This window comes from Hippopotamus amphibius, chromosome 2 (assembly GCF_030028045.1).
Source record: "Hippopotamus amphibius kiboko isolate mHipAmp2 chromosome 2, mHipAmp2.hap2, whole genome shotgun sequence".
Taxonomy (NCBI): domain Eukaryota; kingdom Metazoa; phylum Chordata; class Mammalia; order Artiodactyla; family Hippopotamidae; genus Hippopotamus; species Hippopotamus amphibius.
This window is the reverse complement of record NC_080187.1, coordinates 173474268-173495543: the sequence shown is the minus strand read 5'-3', so window position 1 is coordinate 173495543 and position 21276 is coordinate 173474268. Positions and strand designations below refer to the sequence as shown.

General features: G+C 35.4%; 2 gene segments (V, D, J or C); both read left to right on the top strand.

Moving 5' to 3' along the window:
• The window catches only part of LOC130844884 (T-cell receptor alpha chain constant-like), a 590793-nt gene that overhangs the window by 9415 nt on the left and 560102 nt on the right, over positions 1 to 21276 (top strand).
• Positions 20639 to 21276, top strand: part of LOC130844891 (T cell receptor delta constant-like) — a 475273-nt gene continuing 474635 nt past the window's right edge. The window contains 2 exon segments of the C gene segment in view: positions 20639 to 20702; positions 20917 to 21203. Coding sequence covers positions 20654 to 20702; positions 20917 to 21203 — 336 coding nt within the window.

The window sequence follows — 21276 nt, the reverse complement described above, 5'->3', positions numbered from 1 at the left end:
GTGGCGCACTGATGTTTCAGTCGGGCTTGGAGGTGCCTGTTGCAGCGGGACTCCGGTGGCTCAGGTGTAAACAGAAAGTCTCAGAGTTGGGCCTCTCTCGGGTTTTTTTTTTTTTTTCTCAGCAGCCTCCCTGCTGCCAGCTTTCCAAGGGGTTTTAATCTAGCCTTGCCGGAGGGCCTGAGGGTACTTGTTATCCCTGAGCACCTGAGGTGGCCCACAGGGCATCTCTCCACTGCCCACTGCAGACACTGAAAGAGAGAAAGATAGCTATGCCCGCAGCTCCTCACCCACGCCCATGAGTCTGCAGCATCCAGCTGCCATCATGGCCATGCAGGTCTCACAGGCAGGCACTCTTTGCTGTGCACCTCTTCCCTCCTGTCCTCTCAGTCTGTCACCTTTCTGGCAACAATTTTTCTCACCCTGAACCAGCTCTCCAGTTCCCATGCTCCTGCTCCCGGACCCACTGTTCAGCTGTGAATTGATGTCTTGGTCCAGGAATGCTGAGCTGTGGTTCAGACCTTCTGTTTGTTTCTCACTCCCTCCCATCTGCCACAGCTCTGCAGTTTCACCCTCTTTGAGCTGTCGTACATACCTCCCTACCAGTTATGTCACGATCCTTGCAGTCCTTTCTGGTGTCTGAGGCCATCTGCTGGTGTTCAGTTGGTTCTCTGTGGGAATTATTGTGTCTTTTGGTGCATTCCCAATACATCTGTGGAGAGGGATGTATTCCACATCCCTCTACTTTGCCATCTTTTTCTCTGAAGCACAAGCTTTAAATGACACAATAAACCAGCTAGATTTAATAGATATCTACAGGACTTTACATCCAAAAACAGCAGATTACACTTTCTTCTCAAGTGGACATGGAACATTCTCCAGGATAGATCATATTTTGGGTCACAAACCAAGCCTCAGTAAATTCTAGAAAATTGGAATCATATCAAACATCTTCTCCAACCACAACACTATGATATTAGAAATCAATTACAGGAAAAAAACTGTAAAAAACAGAAACACATGGAGGCTAAACAGTATGCTACTAAATAAGCAGAGATCATTGAAGAAATCAAAGAGGAAATCAAAAAATACCCAGAGAAAAATGACAATGCAAACACAATAATCCAAAACCTATGGGATGAAGCAAAATCAGTCTTAAGAGGGAAGTTTATTGCAATACAATCCTACCTCAAGAAACAAGAAAAATCCCAAGTAAACAATTGAATCTTACACCTAAAGAAACTAGAGAAAGAAGAGCAAACAAAACCCAAAGTGAATAGGAGAGAAATCATAAAGATTAGAACAGAAATAAATGAAATAGAAACAAGGAAAACAATAGCAAAACTGAATAAAACTAAAAGCTGGTTCTTTGAGAAGGTAAATAAAATTGATGAACATCTAGCAAGACTCACCAAGAAAAAGAGGGAGAGGACTCAAATCAATAAAATTAGAAAGGAAACAGGAAAAGTTACAATGGACACCACAGAAATAAAAAGTACCATAAGAGACTACAACAAGCAACTATATGCCAATAAAATGGACAACATGGATGAAATGGACAGGTTCTTAGAAAGGTATAACCTTCCAAGACTGAATCAGGAAGACATAGAAAATATGGAGACCAATCACAAGTAATGAAATTGAAAGTTTGATTAAAAGTCTTCCAACAAACAAAAGTTCAGGACCAGTTGGTTTCACAGGTGAATTTTATCAAACATTTAGAGAAGAGCTAAAATCCATCCTTCCCAAACTCTTCCAAAACATTGCAGAGGAAGGAACATTCCCAAAGTCATTCTATGAAGCCACCATCACCTGATATCAAAATCAAAGATAATACAAAAAAAGAAAATTACAGACCAATATCAGTGATGAATTTAGATGCAAAAATCCTCAACAAAATACTAGCCAACAGAATCCAACAACACATTAAAAGGATCATACACCATGATCAAGTGGGGTTTATCCCTAGAATGCAAGGATTCCTCAATATACACAAAGAAATCAATGTGATCCACCATATTAACAAATTGAAGGATAAAAACCACATGATCATCTCAATAGATGCAGAAAAAGCTTTTGACAAAATTCAACCCCCGTTTATGATAAAAACTCTCCAGAAGGTGGGCACAGAGGGAACCTACCTCAACATAATGAAGGCCATATATGACAAACCCACAGCAAACATCATTCTCAATGGTGAAAAACTGAGAGCATTCCCTCTAAGATCAGAAACAAGACAAGAATGTCCACTCTCTCCACTACTATTCAACATAGTTTTGGAAGTCCTTGCCACAGCAATCAGAGAAGAAAAAGAAATAAAAGGAATCCAAATTGGAAAAGAAGAAGTAAAATGTCACTGCTCACAGATGACATGATACTATACATAGAAAATCCTAAAGAGGCCACCAGAAAACTATTTGAGCTAATCAATGAATTTGGTAAAGTTGCAGGATAAAAAATTGCCACACAGAAATCTCTTGCATTTCGATACACTAACAATGAAAGATCAGAAAGAGAAATTAAGGAAACAATTCCATTCACCACTGCAACAGAAAGAATAAAATACCTCGGAATAAACCTAACTAAGGCTGTAAAAGACCTGTACTCAGAAAACTATAAGATACTTATGAAAGAAATCAAAGATGACAGGACTTCCTAGGTGGTGCAGTTGTAAAGAATCCACCTGCCAATGCAGGGGACATGGGTTCGAGCCCTGCCCTGGGAAGATTCCACATGCCATGGAGCAGCTAAGCCCGTGCACCACAACTATTGAGCCTGTGGTCTAGAGCCCATGAGCCACAACTATTGAGCCCATGTGCCACAACTAGTGAAGCCCACGTGCTGAGGGCCCATGCTCCACAACAAGAGAAGCCACTAAAATGAGGAGACTGCACACCACAATGAATAGTAGCCCCCACTCACAGCAACTAGAGAAAGCCCATGTGCAGAAACGAAGACCCAACACAGACAATAAATTTAAAAAAAAGTAAAAAAAAAAAAAAAAGAAATCAAAGGCAACACAGACAGATGGAGAGCTATACCATGTTCTTGGATTCGAAGAATCAACGTTGTGAAAATGACTATACTACCCAAAGCAAGCTACAGATTCAATACAATCCCTATCAAATTACCAATGGCATTTTTTACAGAACTATAACAAAAAATCCTAAAATTTGTATGGAGACACAAAAGACCCTGAATAGCCAAAGCAATCTTGAGGGAAAAAAATGGAGCTGGAGGAATCAGACTCCCTGACTTCACAGTATACTACAAAGCTACAGTAATCAAGACAGTATGGTACTGGCACAAAAAAAGAAATATAGATCAATGGAACAGAATAGAAAGCCCAGAGATAAATGATGGTCAACTAATCTATGACAAAGGAGGCAAGGATATGCAATGGAGAAAAGGCAGCCTCTTCAATGAGTGGTGTTGGGAAAATTGGAAAGCTACATGTAAAAGAATGAAATTAGAATGCTCCCTAATTCCATACACAAAAATAAACTCAGAATGGATTAAAGACTTAAATGGAAGGCCAGAAACTATAAAACTCCTAGAGGAAAACAGGAAGAACACTCTTTGGCATAAATCACAGCAAGATCTGTTTTGACCCACCTTCTAGCATAATGGAAATAAAAACAAAAATAAATAAGTGGGACCTAATGAAACTTCAAAGCTTTTACACTGCAAAGGGAACTGTAAGCAAGATGAAAAGACAACCCTTAGAATGGGAGAAAATATTTGCAAATGAATCAACAGACAAAGGATTAATCTCTGAAATATATAAACAGTTCATCCAGCTCAATATCAGAGAAACAAACAACCCAATCAAAAAACAGGTAGAAGACCTAAATAGGCATTTCTCTAAAGAAGACATAAGGATGGCCAAGAGGCATATGAAAAGCTGCTAAATATCACTAATTATCAGAGAAATGCAAATCAAAACTACAATGAGGTATCACCTCACACTGGTTAGATTGGCCATCATCAGAAAATCTACAAACAGTAAATGCTGGAGAGGGTGTGGAGAAAAGGGAACGCTCTTGCACTGTTGATGGGAATGTAAATTGATACAGCCACTATGGAGAACAGCATGGAGTTTCCTTGAAAAACTAGAACTAGAACTACCATATGACCCATCAATCCCACTACTGGACATATACCCAGAGAACACCATAATTCAAAAAGACACATGCATGCTAATGTTCATTGCAGCACTATTTACAATAGCCAGGACATGGATGCAACCTAAATGTCCATCAACAGATGAATGGATAAAGAAGATGTGTTACATATATACAATGGAATATTACTCAGCTGTAAAAAGCAATGAAATTGGGACATTTGTAGAGACATGGATGGACATAGAGACTGTCACACAGAGTGAAGTGAGTCAGAAAGAGAAAAACAAATATCATATATGAACACATATATGTGGACTATAGAAAAATGGTACAAATCAACCGGTTTGCAAGGCAGACATAGAGACACAGGTGTAGAGAACAAGCATATGGACACTAAGTGGGGAAAATGGGGAGGGGGGGTGGTTTGGGGGAATGAATTCAGACATTGGGATTGCCATATATACATCACTAAATAAAAAAAATATCAAATTGTACACTTTAAATATATGCAGTTTATTGTATGTCAATTGTATCTCAGTAAAGATTCTTAAAGAAAAAAATAAAATAAAATATTTTAAAAAAAGGTATTATCCAGCTCAGCTGGTGTCTCAAAGAATGTTCAAGTCTGCCTCACCACAATGTGTCCCAAAGGGCAATTGCTAATACTGACATCCCATCCTACTAGTGGGGCAAAGCAAACAAATTAACAAAAACATTACTCAAGATTCTATATGAACTTGATCACTTAAAACACATTTATTCTATTATAGTCTGGATTAGAGAAATCTGAAATGTTTCACTGTCTGCAGTCAAGGTCTAGGCAGCACTGATTCCTTCCAGAGCATCTAAGGGAGAATCCATTTCCTTGCCTTTTCTCACTTCTGGAGGCCACCTGAATTCCTTGGTTCATAGACCCCTTCTTATATCACTGCAATCTTTTGCTTCTACCACCACAGCTCCTTCCTCTTCTGGAGCCAAATATCCTTTTGCTCCTGTCTTATATGGTGTAAAAAAATTAATAAATAGGAACCTCAATTAAATAGAGTTGGGAGACAAGGGGGGCTCTCATGCCCTGAGAACATAGTAGAGCTCAAAGGAAGGAAGAAAGAAGCCTCTTTTTCGGGGGCAAGGACCTGGCCAATGAAAAGCTATGGACTCTCTATTTACTGTAGCCCTCCCAACTTCTTTTTCACTCTCTAAAAACATTCTCCTTCCCTTGCCATGTGGGGACTTTCACATGGCTCTCTATGGTTGCAGACATTGGATTGCAATTCTCTGCTGACCTAGAATAAAACTATCTTGGCTGAAGAAATATCTGGCAGTCTATTTATTTCAGGTCAGCAAAGGACACTTGTGATTGTATTTAGAGCCTACCCAGATAGTCCAGGATAATTCATATCAAAATTCATCAGTTAATCACATATCCAAAGTCCCTTTTCCCATATAAAGTTACTTTTTTATTTTATATTATTTAAATTTTTAATTGAGGTATAGTCCACTTACAATGCAATATCAGTTTTAGTTTTACAGCATGGTGATTTGATATTTTATCAATTAATGCACCACACAAATTTATTGTAAAGGATTGACTATTGACTATATTCTCTGTGCTGTACATTATATATTTATAATTTGTTTTATAACTGAAAGTTTGCACCTCTTAAACCTCTTCACCTATTTCACCCCTCCCCCCTACACCTTTTCCCTCCAGTAACCACTTAGTTTGTTCCCTATATCTGTGAGTCTGTTTCTGTTTTGTTACATTTCTTCCTTTGTTTTGCATTTTAGATTTCATAGATAAGTGAAATCACACAGTATTTGTCTTTCTTTGACTGACTTATTTTGCTAAATCTAATACCATTCATGTCTATCCAAACTTATTGTTCCTAATGGCAACTTTTCATTCTTTTTTAAGGCTGAGTAATAGTCCACTGTGTATCTATTTATATGAGTGACTGCTGAGGTTGCTTCCATATCTTGGCTATTGTAAATCATGCTGCTGTGAACGTTAGGTGCCTATATATTTTCAAATTAGTGTTTTCATTTTCTTTGGATAAATACTGATGAGTGGAATTCCTGGATCATATTGTAGTTCTTTTTTAAAATTTTTTGAGGAATGTTCATTCTGCTTTTCATAGTGGCTGCACTAGTTTACTTTTCCAGCAAGCACAGAAGTTTCCTTTTCTCCACATCCTTGACAATACTTATTTCTTGGGACTTTTTTTTGATGATAGTGTTCTTATAGGTGTGAGGTGATATTTCATTGTAGTTTTAATTTGCTTTTTCCTTGTGATTAGAGATACTGAGCACATTTTCATGTGTCTGTCGGCCATCTGTATGTTTTCTTTGGAAAAATGCCTATTCAGATCCTCTGCCCATTTTTTTTTCTCTGCCCATTTTTTAATCAGATTATTTGTGCTTTTGATGTTGAGTGTTTAAGTTCTTTATATATTTTGAATATTAACCCCTTACTAAGTAACCACTAGCAAATATCTTCTCCCATTTGGCAGGTTGCTTTTTCTTTGTGTCGATGGTTTCCTCTACTGTGCAAAAGATTTTGTTTTGTTTAGGACCCATTTGATTATTTTTTTTTTGTCCTTGCCTGAGGAGACAGATACCAAAAAAATATTGTAAAGATGAATGTCATAGAGCATACTGCCTATATTTTCTTTAAAGAGTTTATGAGTTCTAGTCTTACATTTAAACCTTTAATCCATTTTGAGGTTTTTTTTGTATATGTTGTGAGAAAATGTTCCAGTTTCATTCTTTAACATGTAGTTATACAGTTTGCCCAACACTATTTATTGATGAAACCATCTTTTCCCTGTTGCTTATTCTTGCCTCCTTTGTCATAGATTAATTGACCATATGTACATGGGTTTATTTCTGGGCTCTCTATTCTATTCCATTGATCAAATCTCTGTTTTTGTGCCAGTACCATACAGTTTAGATTACTATACTTTTGTAGCATATTTTAATATCAGGGAGTGTGATAGCTCCAACTATGTTCTTTTTCTCAAAATGGCTTTGGCTATTTGTGGTCTTTTGTGGTTCTATAGAAATTTTGGAGTTATTTGTTCTAGTTCCATGAAAAATGCCATGGGTATTTTGATAGAGATTGTGTTGAATCTGCAAATTGCTTTGGTTAGAATGGACATTTTAACAATATTAATTCTTCCAACCCATGAACATGGAATATCTTTATGTTTACTTGTATTGTCTTCAATTTCCTTCACCAATTTCTTATTCTTTTCAGAATACAGGTCTTTCACCTCTTTGGTCAAATTTATTCCTAGATTTTTTTTTTATTCAATTGCAAATTGGATTCCTTGAATTCCCTTTCTGATAGTTATTATTAGTGTATAGAAACGCAACAGATTTCTACATATGAATTTTTTACCCTGCACTTTACTGCATTCATGTATTGTTCTAAGAGTTTTTTGGTTGTGTCTTCATAATTTTCTATATAAAATATCATGTCATCTGCAAGGAGTGATGGCTCTGTTTCTTTCTTTCCAATTTGGATGTCTTTTTTTTTTTTTTCCATGTCTGATTATTGTGCAAAGACTTTAAGTACTATGTTAAATAGAAGTAATAAGAAAGGGAAAGGGCATCCTTGTCTTGTTTCTGACCTTAGAGAAAAGCTTTCAGTTTTTTATCATTGAATATAATGTTAGCTCTGGGTTTGTCATAAATGGGCTTCATTATTCTGAGGTGTGTTCCCTCTATACCAAGTTTATTGAGAGTTTTTAACATAAATTGATGTTGAATTTTGTCAAATGCTTTTTTGGCATCTGTTGAGAAATTGTGTGATTTTTACCCTTCATTCTGTTACTGTAGTGTATTACATTGATTGATTTGTGGATATTGAACCATCCTTGCACACTAGGAATAAATGTCATTTGATTATGATGTATGATTGTGTTATGTATTATTGAATTCAGTTCGCTAATATTTTGTTGAGGGCTTTGCATTGATGTTCATCAGGAATACTGACCTGTATTTTTCTTTTTGTATCAGGGTAATCTGGTCTCATTCAATAAGTTTGGCAGTGTTCATTCATCTGCAATTTTTTGGAAAATTTTGAGAAGGATTGGGAATAACTTTTCTTTAAATGTTTGGAGAATTCCCCTGTGAAGCCATAGGGTCCTCTACATCAGAAATCCGCAAAATATGGCCCATAAACCAAATCCATTCGGCCACATGTTTGTAAATAAAGTCTTGTTGTAACACAGCAATGCTTGTTTATTTATGTGTTATCAGCAGCTTCTTTCATGCTACAATGACAGCGTTTAATAGTTGCAATGGAGAATGAATGGCCTGTAATGCCAAAAATGTTCACCATTCTACCCCTTATGGAAGAAGTTTGTAAATTCCTGCTGTACAGAATTAGTCATCAGGGAAATTCAAGTTAATCCCACAATGAGAGCTCTATATACCCATTATTTTGACTAAAACTAAAAAGACAACATATCAAGTTTTGGCAATGATGTAGAACAATTGTCTGATTTAGAATCTATTTAGAGACATGTTCTCGTCAGGGTAAAGAGATCTCCTTAATCTAATGTTGATATTATGAGAGGAAATACAGCCCCATGCAGTAACTTGGCCTGAGGATCAATTTCTGCCTTTGAAGAGACACTAGGGCAGGTGACGTCTTACAATGAATATGTCAGGAGCTCTGTTTTAGCCTGCTATGTCCAGCATCCCAAACAAGGCTTCCATCCACCTGAGACACATCTCAGTAAGGAACAGAGAAGTTTTCATAGAAGAACTCAACGAAGGCAAAATCTCCATCTGTCTGATGAAATAATTGGCTCAAGAAGAAAACTCAGCCACTTATTTCAGTGCTCTAATTGATGAAAGGGTTGCTGAACGTGAACTTGTAAGAAGCTGTATAACATTTTTCAGTGTATTTTCTCCATATGGCCACAAAGGGGCAATACTGTTTCAGAGAAAATTAACATTTGTCCCTCACACACATAGTCTTCAAGTAGCTAGAAATTATCCTTTAAAAATCTAATAAATTATTATCTCCTACTTTGCTTCAATTACATCTATCAATCATGTATGTATGTATGTATGTATCTATCCATTCACATAAATAGTATCTATGTATATTCTAGTCTAATAGTTTGAAAATTATTAGTTTGGAAACCAGCACTTCTTTGAATAATACATGTTGTCCTTTGAGATGAGAGCCACATTAACTTCACTAATATAAATTTATAATGTTTTAACCCAGACACAGCCCAACCTCTAACCGCACTGAGTTAATCTGTTCCTAGCATTCCCTCATCCCATTTTTGTACTGGAAAATTTACTGGTGGTATAAGTCCCAGTTCAAACATATCCTCCATCAGAACTATTCTTTCTCTGGGCCCAGAAACAGATTTCATTATAGTTTCCTTTGTCACATCATATAGATACACATTTCTCTTTAGTAGCTTTTGTCTGACTCTACGGGAGTATTGAGACTGGGTTGACTGGAGATTGTTACTCTGTCTCTTTCATGAATGAGACTCAAGTATTGTTCCTTTACGAGGCACTTACTAGCACTCAGTAAATACGTATTGAGGAGATGCATTAATGAGTGAGTAAATGACAAAGAAAACACATCAAAAGTTTAATGAGCAATTAACAATCTGCTTAGAGTGCTGGAGGAGAATTGGATTAGATTGGGAAAATGAGAACTCTTGTTACTGTATCCTGCTGGACTATGATGATATTTTTCTTTGATTGGATTTGAGAAGACATCAAACGCAGATACAACATTTTAACTTCTATTATTTATAATGCAGATCACCACAATTTTGGGGCTGCTTTGGAATTTATTCACAATTTCTGTCTCTATATCCTGCTGTGTTAATGTCAAGTACCAAATTCAAATTTGGTATCTTACCTATGAGAATAAAGTGTGAAGAAAATGTTAAATATTTGTTCGAACTCAGGAGGAGAACTGTCAAAAATGCTGCATTCCTGAATGGTCATGGCCGGATATTCTGAACTCTGCACAATTTTCTAGCCTCTCTTATCCATTTGGAAATCAAAGTTCTTCCAGAACAGAAAATTCTAGTACTTCTCAATTTATTTTCCCCATGTATATTCTTAGAAATGTTTCTTTTGCCTGATATACATTTTAGAAGAAATATAAAGAAATATATATTGATTCAATTATCTTCTATCATTTCCTAGAGTCTTGTAAAATATGGACACATCTGAAAGATTGGAATAAAATCTTTTTTGTTCCCTAAGGACAAAAAACCTATATATTCTCTCTGTTCTGATCCATGGCCTTTGGCTTTAATGGCATATTATGCCCCTGGTGTGTCCTCAATAGATTTTAATTAGTATTTGTAATAAAAAAGAAATGCCACTATATATGTTAATCTTGTGACTTTGTGGGAGTCCCTCTCTTTGCCATTGTAAATAATATAATCCCTATTGAGACATCAAGCTGTCCTGATATATGATTTTTAACATTGTAAGAGGTATCAGGGGAAGGAAGATGAGGAATGGGGGAGAGAAATTCTAAAGCAATCATTATCCACGTGTAAGAAAGAGATCTCTGATTTTGAATGAAAAGTAATTTTCAGCAATTCTAAGTTAGAACAAAACAAGGAAATGTTTGCTTTGAGAAAAATAGCTTTATGAGAAAGCATTTGTGTGAGGCTAGAGACTGTTACAAGAATTAAAGCAGGTGTGAACTTAAAGTCAGAGTTCAAGCTGGCTGAGAAGACCAGAAGATGAACTTGAGTTGTCACTGAGCACTGGTGCCAGGAACAATGGACAAGATACTAAGAGCACCATTTATTATTCTGTGGCTTCAACTAAGCTGTGAGTTGTGGAGGACAAAACCTAGAGTATCTCATTATTTAAGAGAAATGAGAATATTGGGGTATGGACAAAGACATACAGGTAGAAACTTTAAGAAGGAAATATAAATTTGTGGACCTAATGACTTTTTATCTCTTTAAGCAGGGTGAGTGGCCAACAGAAGGAAGAAAGTGACCAACAGCAGGTAAAACAGAGCCCTCAATCTTTGGCAGTCCAGGAAGGAGAGATTTCAATTCTGAACTGTACTTATGAGAACAGTATGTTTGACTGCTTCCCATGGTACCAGCAATACCCTGGTAAAGGTCCTGTATTCTTGACAGCCATACATTCAGTTATGAATAAAAGGAAGATGGAAGATTCACAATTTCCTTCAGTAAAAGTGCCAAACATCTCTCATTGCACATCACAGCTTCCCAGCCTGGAGACTCAGCCACCTGCTTCTGTGCAGCAAGTGTGCAGTGCTCTCCAGGCATTTGCAGCCTGTACCCAAACCTGCAGCTGAGACTCTAGCCACACCCTGCTGTGTAGGTGAAATATTCACACACACACAAACACACAGACACACACACAGACACACACACACACATAGTTCATTTGACCATAAAAAGTCCTAATGCGTTAAAAAATCTGAAATTATGCAGACTTTATTCTTTGACCAAAATGGAATTGATATAGAAAATCAATTGCAAAAATATGTCTCTAGAAACTCACAAATATTTGGAATATATGCACTAAACTTTAAATCATTATTAAAGAAGCAATTACAATGGCTATTAGAAAATAGTTAGAAGGAAAATACAGTGAGAACATGTATATATAAACATGATTGAGAAACAGGTAAAATAGTACATAGAAGGAAATTTATCTTTTAAAATACTTATATTACTAAAGAATAAATATTGAAAAAATTATCTAAGCTTTCAACAAAAGAAGATAGAAAAAGTTGAACCAAGTAAACCCAACATAAGCTAAAAATGGAAATAATAAAAAAAGTCAAATTGGTGAAATATAAGCAAACAATAGGGATAACCATGAAATACACAGTTAATTTTGTTGAAATGATTAATAAAATTAATATATTTCTAGGTAGAATTATCAAGGGTAAAAAGAGAGAAATGCAATTTATAAATATGAGGAATGAAATAGACAACCATCCTACAGATTGTACAAGGTTAAAAGGATAATTAAAGAATATCATTAACAAGTTTATGCCACTGAGCAATAGTATATATGTAGCCCCACACAAGTGGGGACAACTGATTTTTTCTTACAAAGGTGAAAGAACAGTTCAATGGAAGAAAGGCAGTCAGATCAGCAAGTGATGTTGGGACAATTAGATATTCACAGGCAATTAATTGAACCTTTGCCTAAATCTCATACTTTACACAAAAATTCGAGGACAGTCTCAAACTAGATCATACATCCAAATGTAAAATGTAAAACTCTAAAACTTTTAGGAAAAAACCTAGGAAATCTTCATGACCTAGGGTTAGGCAAAAGACTTTTGACATGATGCCAGAAGCAAAATCCATTAAAAAAATAGATTTGATCAAAATTAAAAATATTCGCTCTATGAAAGACACTACTAAGAAAAGACAAAACACAGATTGGCAGGAAATATTTGCAAAGCATATTTTCATCAAAAGACCAGTACTCAGAATAAAATGAACTCTCTCAACTCTGCAGGAAGAAAACCAACAATCCAATTGAAACATGGACAAAAGACAAACAGACACTTTACTGAAGAGTATATGTAGTAGAGAAAAAGCCTATAAATAAGCATATGAACAGATGTTCAACACCATTAGCCATTAGGGAAATGTAAATTAAAGCCACAAAGAGATACCACTCCACATCTATCAGAATGGCTAAAATAAAAATACTGGCAATACCAAGTTCTGGCAAGGATGCAGAGAAATTGGATCACTCATACATTGCTGGTCAGTGAATGGTATAGTCATTCTGGAAGACAGTTCAGCAGTTTCACATAAAATTAAACATTCACTTACCTAACAACCCAGCAATCAAACTCCTAGTATTTATGCTTGAGAAATGAAAAGCTTATGTTCACACAAAAATCTGTACATGAATGTTCATGGTACCTATATTTGTGATGGCCAAAACTGGAAATCAGCCAAATGTTCTTCATTGGGTGAATGGATAAATAAACGTATTGTAGTACATCTATACAATGATATATTATTTATATATCTTCCTCAACTTACAATGGAGTTAGAATCCAATAAACCATTGTAATTTGAAAGTATCATAGTAAGTTGAAAATGCACCTAATACATCTAACCTACCAAACATCATAGCTTAGTCCAGCTTAGCTTAAACATGCTCAACACTTACATTAGCCTACAGTTGGGAAAAATCATCTAACACAAAGTCTACTTTATACTAAAGTGGTGAAACTCTCATGTAATTTATTGAGTACTGTGCTGAAAGTGAAAAACAGAATGGTCATATGCATACAGAATGGTTGTAACTGTATTGGTTGTTTACCCTCATGATTGCAGGGCTGGCTGGGAGCTCAGCATGGTACTGCCACCCAGCATCACCAGAGACTATTATGCCGTGTGTTGCTAGCACGGGAAAAGAGCAAATATTAAAATTTGAAGTATGACTTATACTAAATACGATTTGCTTTCTCACCACCATAAAGTCAAAAATCCTAAATCGAATCATCATAATCTGGGGACAGTCTGTAATGATTAAAAGGAACAGGATATTGATACATGCAATAAATGAGATGGATCTCAAAGGTGTTATGCTGAGTGAAAAAAATATCAATCGCAGAAGGCTACATAGTGTATGGTTACACTTATTGGATTACTATGTTTCCACACATAATGTATAATTCTACTAGTACAACATTCTCAAAAGGACAAAATATAGAGACGAAAAAGAGATCAGTAGTTGCCAGGGGTTATCAAGGGTTGCAGAGGTGGGGAGGGTGTGCAAAGGGAGTTTCTTTAGGGTGATGGAACAATTTTGTATCTTGATTTTAGTGGTGGTAACAAGAATCTATACATGCGATAAAATTTCATAGAGCTATGCATCAAAAAAAAGAGTACATATAAAAACAGTTTAATCAGAGTAAGATCTGTATTTTAGTAATATTTTATCAATATCAATTTCCTGGTTTTGACCAACGTACCATAGTTATGTAAAATATTACCATTGGAGAAAGTTGTGTGAAACGTAGGGGGAACTCTGCAATACTTTTACAATTTCCATGTGAATCCAAAATTATTTCAAAATAAACAGTAAACATACGATGCAACCAGAATGTTGCTGGTAGGAGTGTAAATTGGGTGACCACTTTGGCCATTTCTCATAATTTTAAACATACATCTACAACAACCCAATTATTTAAGGAAAGGAAATAAAAACATGTCCAGAAAAAGACTTGTAAAGAATGTTCATATCAATTTTGTTCATAATAGCTATAAACTAAAGAAAATGTCCACAAATAGAAGATTAATTAAACAAATACTCAAAATGGAACATTAGGTATAAAATGGACAGAATCACTGATACCCATAAGATGAATAAACCTTAATAACATATTAATTAATAATGGAAGGGGAATTTTTAACTTACATATGTGCCCCACTACACAATTAAAAATCAGATACATAGTAAGATGTATTAGTAAACCATATAGCCAAGGAAATATGAGAAATTAAGTTTACATAAGGAAGCCCTACAAATAACTAAGAAAAACATTCAAACTGAAAACAGATAATAAAGGCAATTTAAATAAAGGTAATTTAAAGAAGAGGAAATAGACATGTCCAGTGAACATATAAAACATCAATTTCCATAGTAATCAGTAGAAATTAAAGCAAATAAATTTCATTTCTTTTATATCAACAAAAATTTTAAAATCTGATAATATTGTTTTGGTATGAATATAGGGAGAGGAAGACTATTAAACTTTTCCAATTGTGGAAAAACAACCACATAGAGAACAATTTATTCAACCACTCAGGAGAACAAATTATCTAAACTAATACAGGAAGAAAATGTACATATTTAAAAATCTAGCAACTCCAGTTCCTGATATCTACATTAAAGTATTTTCAACATTTGAAAAAGGAGGCATTTACAAGAATACTCACTGTAACATTTTTCACAGAAGTATAACCAATCAATAATGGAATGGACAAATAGTGGGTTACTCATGAAGTGGAAATACAGTGGGCTATTACAAGCAAAGAACTAGTTCAATACATACTTTCTTAGATGAATTTTACAAAAATAAAATGCTGAATACAAAAAGCATCAGAATGGTATATACTGCAGGACACTACTTATCAGAAATCTCAAAATACAAACACAATATAATATATTGCTTTGTAAAACATATCTACAAGGATAAAATTTGTAAAGACATGCATGGAGCCTTCCCAATATTGTGAATATCCCAATATATTTAAAAACAGAAAAAGTACCCAAGGTTAGTTACTCTTAGTTCTGTCTATAATGTTGAGAGTGAGAAAGATCTGTAGAAAATGTAGCAAAATTTAATATATGTTTATTCTCATTGCTAGGGGCAAAAGTGTCTACTACATAATTTTCTGTACTTTTCCATGTGAGAATTATTTAATGATTTTAAAAAATAATATTAAAAATTGGATAGTAGCAACCACAACTTTTACTAGCTTAACAAATTCATAGAATGAAGAAAAGAACCTTTATTACCTATGACTTTGACAAATGTACTCCTAATAGGCCAAGTAAATACCAATAAAAGTTGCATTAGAAAAATATTTTAACTTGCTTATGAACTAAAGGGTGTTCAACCTAAAATAAATAGCATAGAGTCTTCCTACCCTACTTCATAATGTACACTTCTCAATACACAAAAAGAGAAAGTGCAAAGAAAATCAGATCATTTGGCTTAGCAGTGGGAGATGTGCCCATGAGATGTCAGTATATGTTAGAACTGATACACAGGTTCACTAAAGTTTCAGGATACAAAATCAATGTACAAAAGTCAGTTGTGTTTCCACTAATAACAAACCATCAGAAAGAGATATTAAGAAAACAACCCTATTTACAATTACATCAAAAAGAAAATACCTAGGAATAAATTTAACCAAGGAAGTGAAAGACCTGTATATTGAAATCTATAAGACATCAATTAAAGAAATTGAAGAAGACAAAAATAAATGGGAAGACATTTTATTCTCATGGACTGAAAAAATTAAATTGTTAAAATATCCATACTTCTCAAAACAGATTCAATGAAATCCCTATCAAAATGTCATGGGATTTTTCACAGAAATAGAACAAATTCTAAAATTTGTATGGGGCCACAAAAGACTACAAGTAGCCAAAGCAATCTAGAGAAAGAACAAAACTAAGGACATCACATGTCCTTATTTCAAACTATACTACAAGGTTATAGTAATCAAAACAGTGTGGTATTTGCATGGAAACACATAGATCAATGGAGCAGAATAGAGAGCCCAGAAATAAGCCCATGATACATGGTCAATTAATTCATGACAAGGAAGTCACAAATATACACTCAGGAAAGGAAAGTCTCTTCAACAAATGGTGTTAAGAAAAATGGAAAGTCACATACAAAAGAATGAAATTGGACCCTTATCTTACACCATACACAAAAATCAATTCAAGATGGATTAGAGACTTGAACATAAGACCTGAAACAATAAAATTCTTAGAAGAAAACATATAGTGTAAGTTTCTTGGCCTCAGTCTTGACAATATTTTCTTTTTTTTATTTGACACCAAAAGCAAGGGCAATGAAAGCAAAAATAAGTAAGTGGGACTACATCAAACTGAGAAGTTTGTGTACAGCAAAAGAAGCCATCAACAAAATGAAAAGGAAACCTATGTATGGAAAGGGAGAAAATATTTCCCAATCATATATCTGATAAGGGGTTGATATCCAAAATATATAAAGAACTCATATGATCAATAGAAAAAACAATCTGATTAAAAAATAGGAAGAGGATCTGAATAAACAGTTTTCTAAAGAAGACATACAAATGGCCAACAGGTAAATTAAAAGATACTCAACATCACTAATCATCAAGGAAATGAAAATCAAAACAAAAATGAGGTATCATCTCATATCTGTCAGAATGGCTATTATCAAAATGACAAGAAATAAAAAAATGTTGACAAGAAATAAAAAAATGTTGGCAAGAATGAAAAAAAGAGAACCCTATGCACTGTTGGTGGGAATGTAAATTGGTGCAGCATCTAAGGCAAATCATATGGAGGTTCCTCAAAAAATTAAAACTAGAACTACTATATGATCCAGATTCTCTACTTCTTGGTATTTATCTGAAAGAAATGAAATCGCTGTCTCAAAAAGATATCTGTACCCCATATTCACTGCAGCTTATCTACAATACTCACGACATGGAAGCAACTCAGGTGTCCATTGACAGATGAATGGATAAAGCAAATGTGGTAAAACAGAAAGAAACACTTTCACAAGATTTCAACAACATGGATGAACCTTGAGGGCATAATGCTAAGTGAAACAAGTCAGACAGACAAAGCCAAATACTGTATGAATTCACTTATACATGTGATCTAAAACACAGGCTCATGAACACACATAAACACACACAGACACACACCAGAACTCATAGATACAGTGATTTTCAGAGGTGGTGGGGATGGAGGTGGGGAATGGATGAGGTTGTTCAACAGGTACAAATTTCCAGTGAAAGATAAATTAGTCTTGGGGATGCAATATACAGCATGATGACTATAGTTTAAAAAAAATTTTAAAGATATCAGTATATGAACTCCCCTGGCTCTCAACGTTTTGTTTTGTTTTGATTTGTTTTTTTTTTTGGTGGGGGGTGGTGTTTGAACAGTTTAATAACACATTCAAAATAGAATACATATCTGATTAGAGTAGGTTTTATTGGAATGAAAGATATAAATTTAAAATAAGATACAGTGCCCAGATTGGAATGTATGTTCAGCATCAGAAAACAGTCATCAAGGATGTAAGAGGGAGGCACAATATGGAAGATCTGGGAACCTCAGTAGTGATTCTGTGCCCTCATATGATATGTGAGTTTGGGATTCCTATAAAGGAATCAAGGAGATTCTGAGAACAATCTACCATAGAATAACTCAATTATTCTCACTGAGGTTTCTATATGAGGTGCTGAAACCAAAATAAAACGCTTGATATTTGATAATTTTACATAAAAAACTTCATTAAATGAAATTTCAGGATAAAATGGAAAAGAATCTTCATTCCTTCAATATCAAGAGAAGGAAATATTTTTATTTTGGAAAACATTTATACTGTTAATAGTTTTTAATAATTTCACGGATTAAACAGCATTTTAGGAGTTTTGCTTTCGTGACAATTAAGAACTATAGGATTGCACCAAACAATATATGTACACTCATGACAATGACATGACAAAATATGTGGATTGAGAGGACCCATGGATTCTTGCTGCCCAGAACTTCTAAGTTAACTGCAGAGTTACATCATAAATGAGTATGATTTTACTGCCTTTACCATTTGGAATTCCAATACACAGCTGGAGAGATTACAGAAGTCAGAAGCCTATTTTGTTATCATTTGTCTGAGCAATATTTGCTGCTGTGAAGTTGCCAGTTCCCATGATCTGGAAGGTAACTAGGAAGGAAAGGCGGAGATGGCTTCTTGTTGGGCTTTTGTAAGGAAGCCAAGAATCAGTGAGTATATTTCAGCTTAGAATTGAAATTGGAGGCAAGAGAACAATCAGAACATGAATGAATATTTTCAATCACAGCATGATTCATAATGAATTTGTTTCAGATAAGCCCCTCAGATTTCATCACAGACTAATTAACTGAATTTGGAAATTTTAAGTAATAAATTTCCTTCCCACATATCCCTCAATACTGAGCTTTGGCCTGTCCTGCACCAGATATAATCATTTCTCATTAAATCACAAGGAAAGGGAGAACAATGTTTAGGACAGGCCAAATCTCTCAACCTGGGTGTCATACACATTCAGATTGATTCAGCCAGAAACTACACTTCAGAGGCAGCTGCTGTAATGCAGCTGAGGGACCTTGCACCTTTACTGTCAGAAACTTAGAGCAGGACCATTTCAACTAGGGGGAAATCCTGCCATTATGCTGCTCCCCAGGCAGTTGTGGGCATTCATGGTGTCCTCTGCTTAGTTACAAATAATTGCAAACCAGGGCACCAGCTGCCTGTCAGCATTCACAGGTGAAATGGAACACAGGAGTAGATGCCTTAACTAAATATAAATTCTCCTTTCTGTATCACTTATTAATGAGTTATTTTAACCTTAAAGTCAAAGGACTGGCACTGTTTTAGAGACCTTGTCTGTACTTTCTTTTCTAGTTGTCTATTTGCCTTTGGTCCTTTTATCTTAATTCATCCATTAAAACAATGAAACCAAATGGAAGATTGACAGCTACATTCCACAAGAACATGTAAGGGTTTATACAACTTGAGTCACTAACTTCTGTGACATTGACATGAACTAAGTGTTTACAGCCTGTAGATAACACGTTTTGTAGGAGTGCATTATAGCATTGTGTCACAGAAAAATCTGGGATGGTTATCTTGACTTTATTTTACAAAGAGAAAAATAATGAGTCACTAACAAGGGAAACTGAACACTTTGGACCAATGGGACAGAAAATGTGACATCAGGACAATTCTAGAACACATGATCTAATAAATACAATTCTACTTGTATAGGCAGCAGGACTGAATATCCTGAAATTCCTAAGTCTAATAAATAAGATCAATGTCAGTTTTCAAAAGAATAATATTTTATTCCTGTTATAATTTCTTGAAAACATAAAAAGCTGAATAGATTTTGAAAATTCAAAGGACTGATTTTTTTATTTCATGCTGAAGTAACTTTATTTGTTGAAAAATCTAAATAGAGCCCTAGAATCTGGTAAAAAAAAAAAAGGGGGGGATATACATTAATTATTTTGGATAATATTGCCTTTTACCAAGAGAGCTGATAATCTGTGAATTTTTAAAAAAAGAGTCACCAATTCCAAATGGAGAAAAGTTAAGTATGGGCTAAATCAGGTGTCCTCAAACCCTGAGATCTAATGCCTGATGATCTGAGATGGAGCTGATGTAATAATAGAAATAGAAAGTGCACAATAAATGTAACACTCTTGAATCATCCCCAAACCATCCCCTGCCCTGGTCTGTTGAAACATTGTCTTCCATGAAACCAGTCCCTGGTGCCAAAAAGGTTGGGGACTGTTGGGCTAAATGAATGACCAGTAAGAACAAGAAGGGTTCATAGCCTGTCCTAAATTTTATTTTAAATAAGCTGGCAAAATTATTTTACTGAATAATTATCAATGTATGTTAACTTGTTTAATCATCACTTCCCCTCAGCTCAAACCTTTAATACTAATTGCTTTTTCCACACCCCTGTTCAGGATCTGCCTAACTTAATTACCAAGGAAAGAAAAGTAGACAAAGTAAAGGTCTGTGGTGAGCCAGACTTCTTTTCCCATCTTTGCACAGACCACATGGTCTGTGAACATGACAAACCCTACTTCCTGTTTCGGGGAGTCACAAAGGAACCCAGGCATGTATATGTGCTGCCAGGCCCTCAAAGACACTGAGTTCTCAGCTTGAGGCAGAACTCAACACATTTGTACAGGGGAATCCATGCCACATGCCGCTCTCCAGCCTGCTCTGGGTGTTCCTGGCCTTCATCTTCTCTGGTAAGGATGGTTCCAAACATGGTACTTATGTTCAGGGTGAAAGGACTGCACACAGGCAAATGGACTTCACATGGACTTGGGGAGGAAAAGAGGATTGGAGAAAAGCAAGCATCTTATAATTTCAATTTGGTTTGCAGTTGGGTCCTAAAGTAGTCTAATTCCTACATTATTTTGTTCACTACTTCAGCTCTGTTTTCTGATTTTTTTCCCACAGGATCTGGAGTGGCTCAGAAAGTTACTCAGGTCAAGCTAGAGACATCCTGTCAGGTGGGGCAGGCAGTCACCCTGAACTGTCGGTATGAGACAAGTTTGACTATGTACTTTGTTTTTTGGTATAAGCAGCTTCCCAGTGGAGAGATGACTTTCCTTATTCGCCAGGGTTCTTCTGGCCGAAGTGCAAAGAATGCTGGCCACTACTCTGTAAAATTCCAGCAAGAAGATAAATCCATCAGCATCACAATTTCAGCCTTACAGCCAGAAGATGCTGCAAAGTACTTCTGTGTTCTCTGGGAACTCACAGTGCTTGAAGTAATAGAAAAACTTGAACAAAAACCCCAGAGCTCAATAGGAGAGA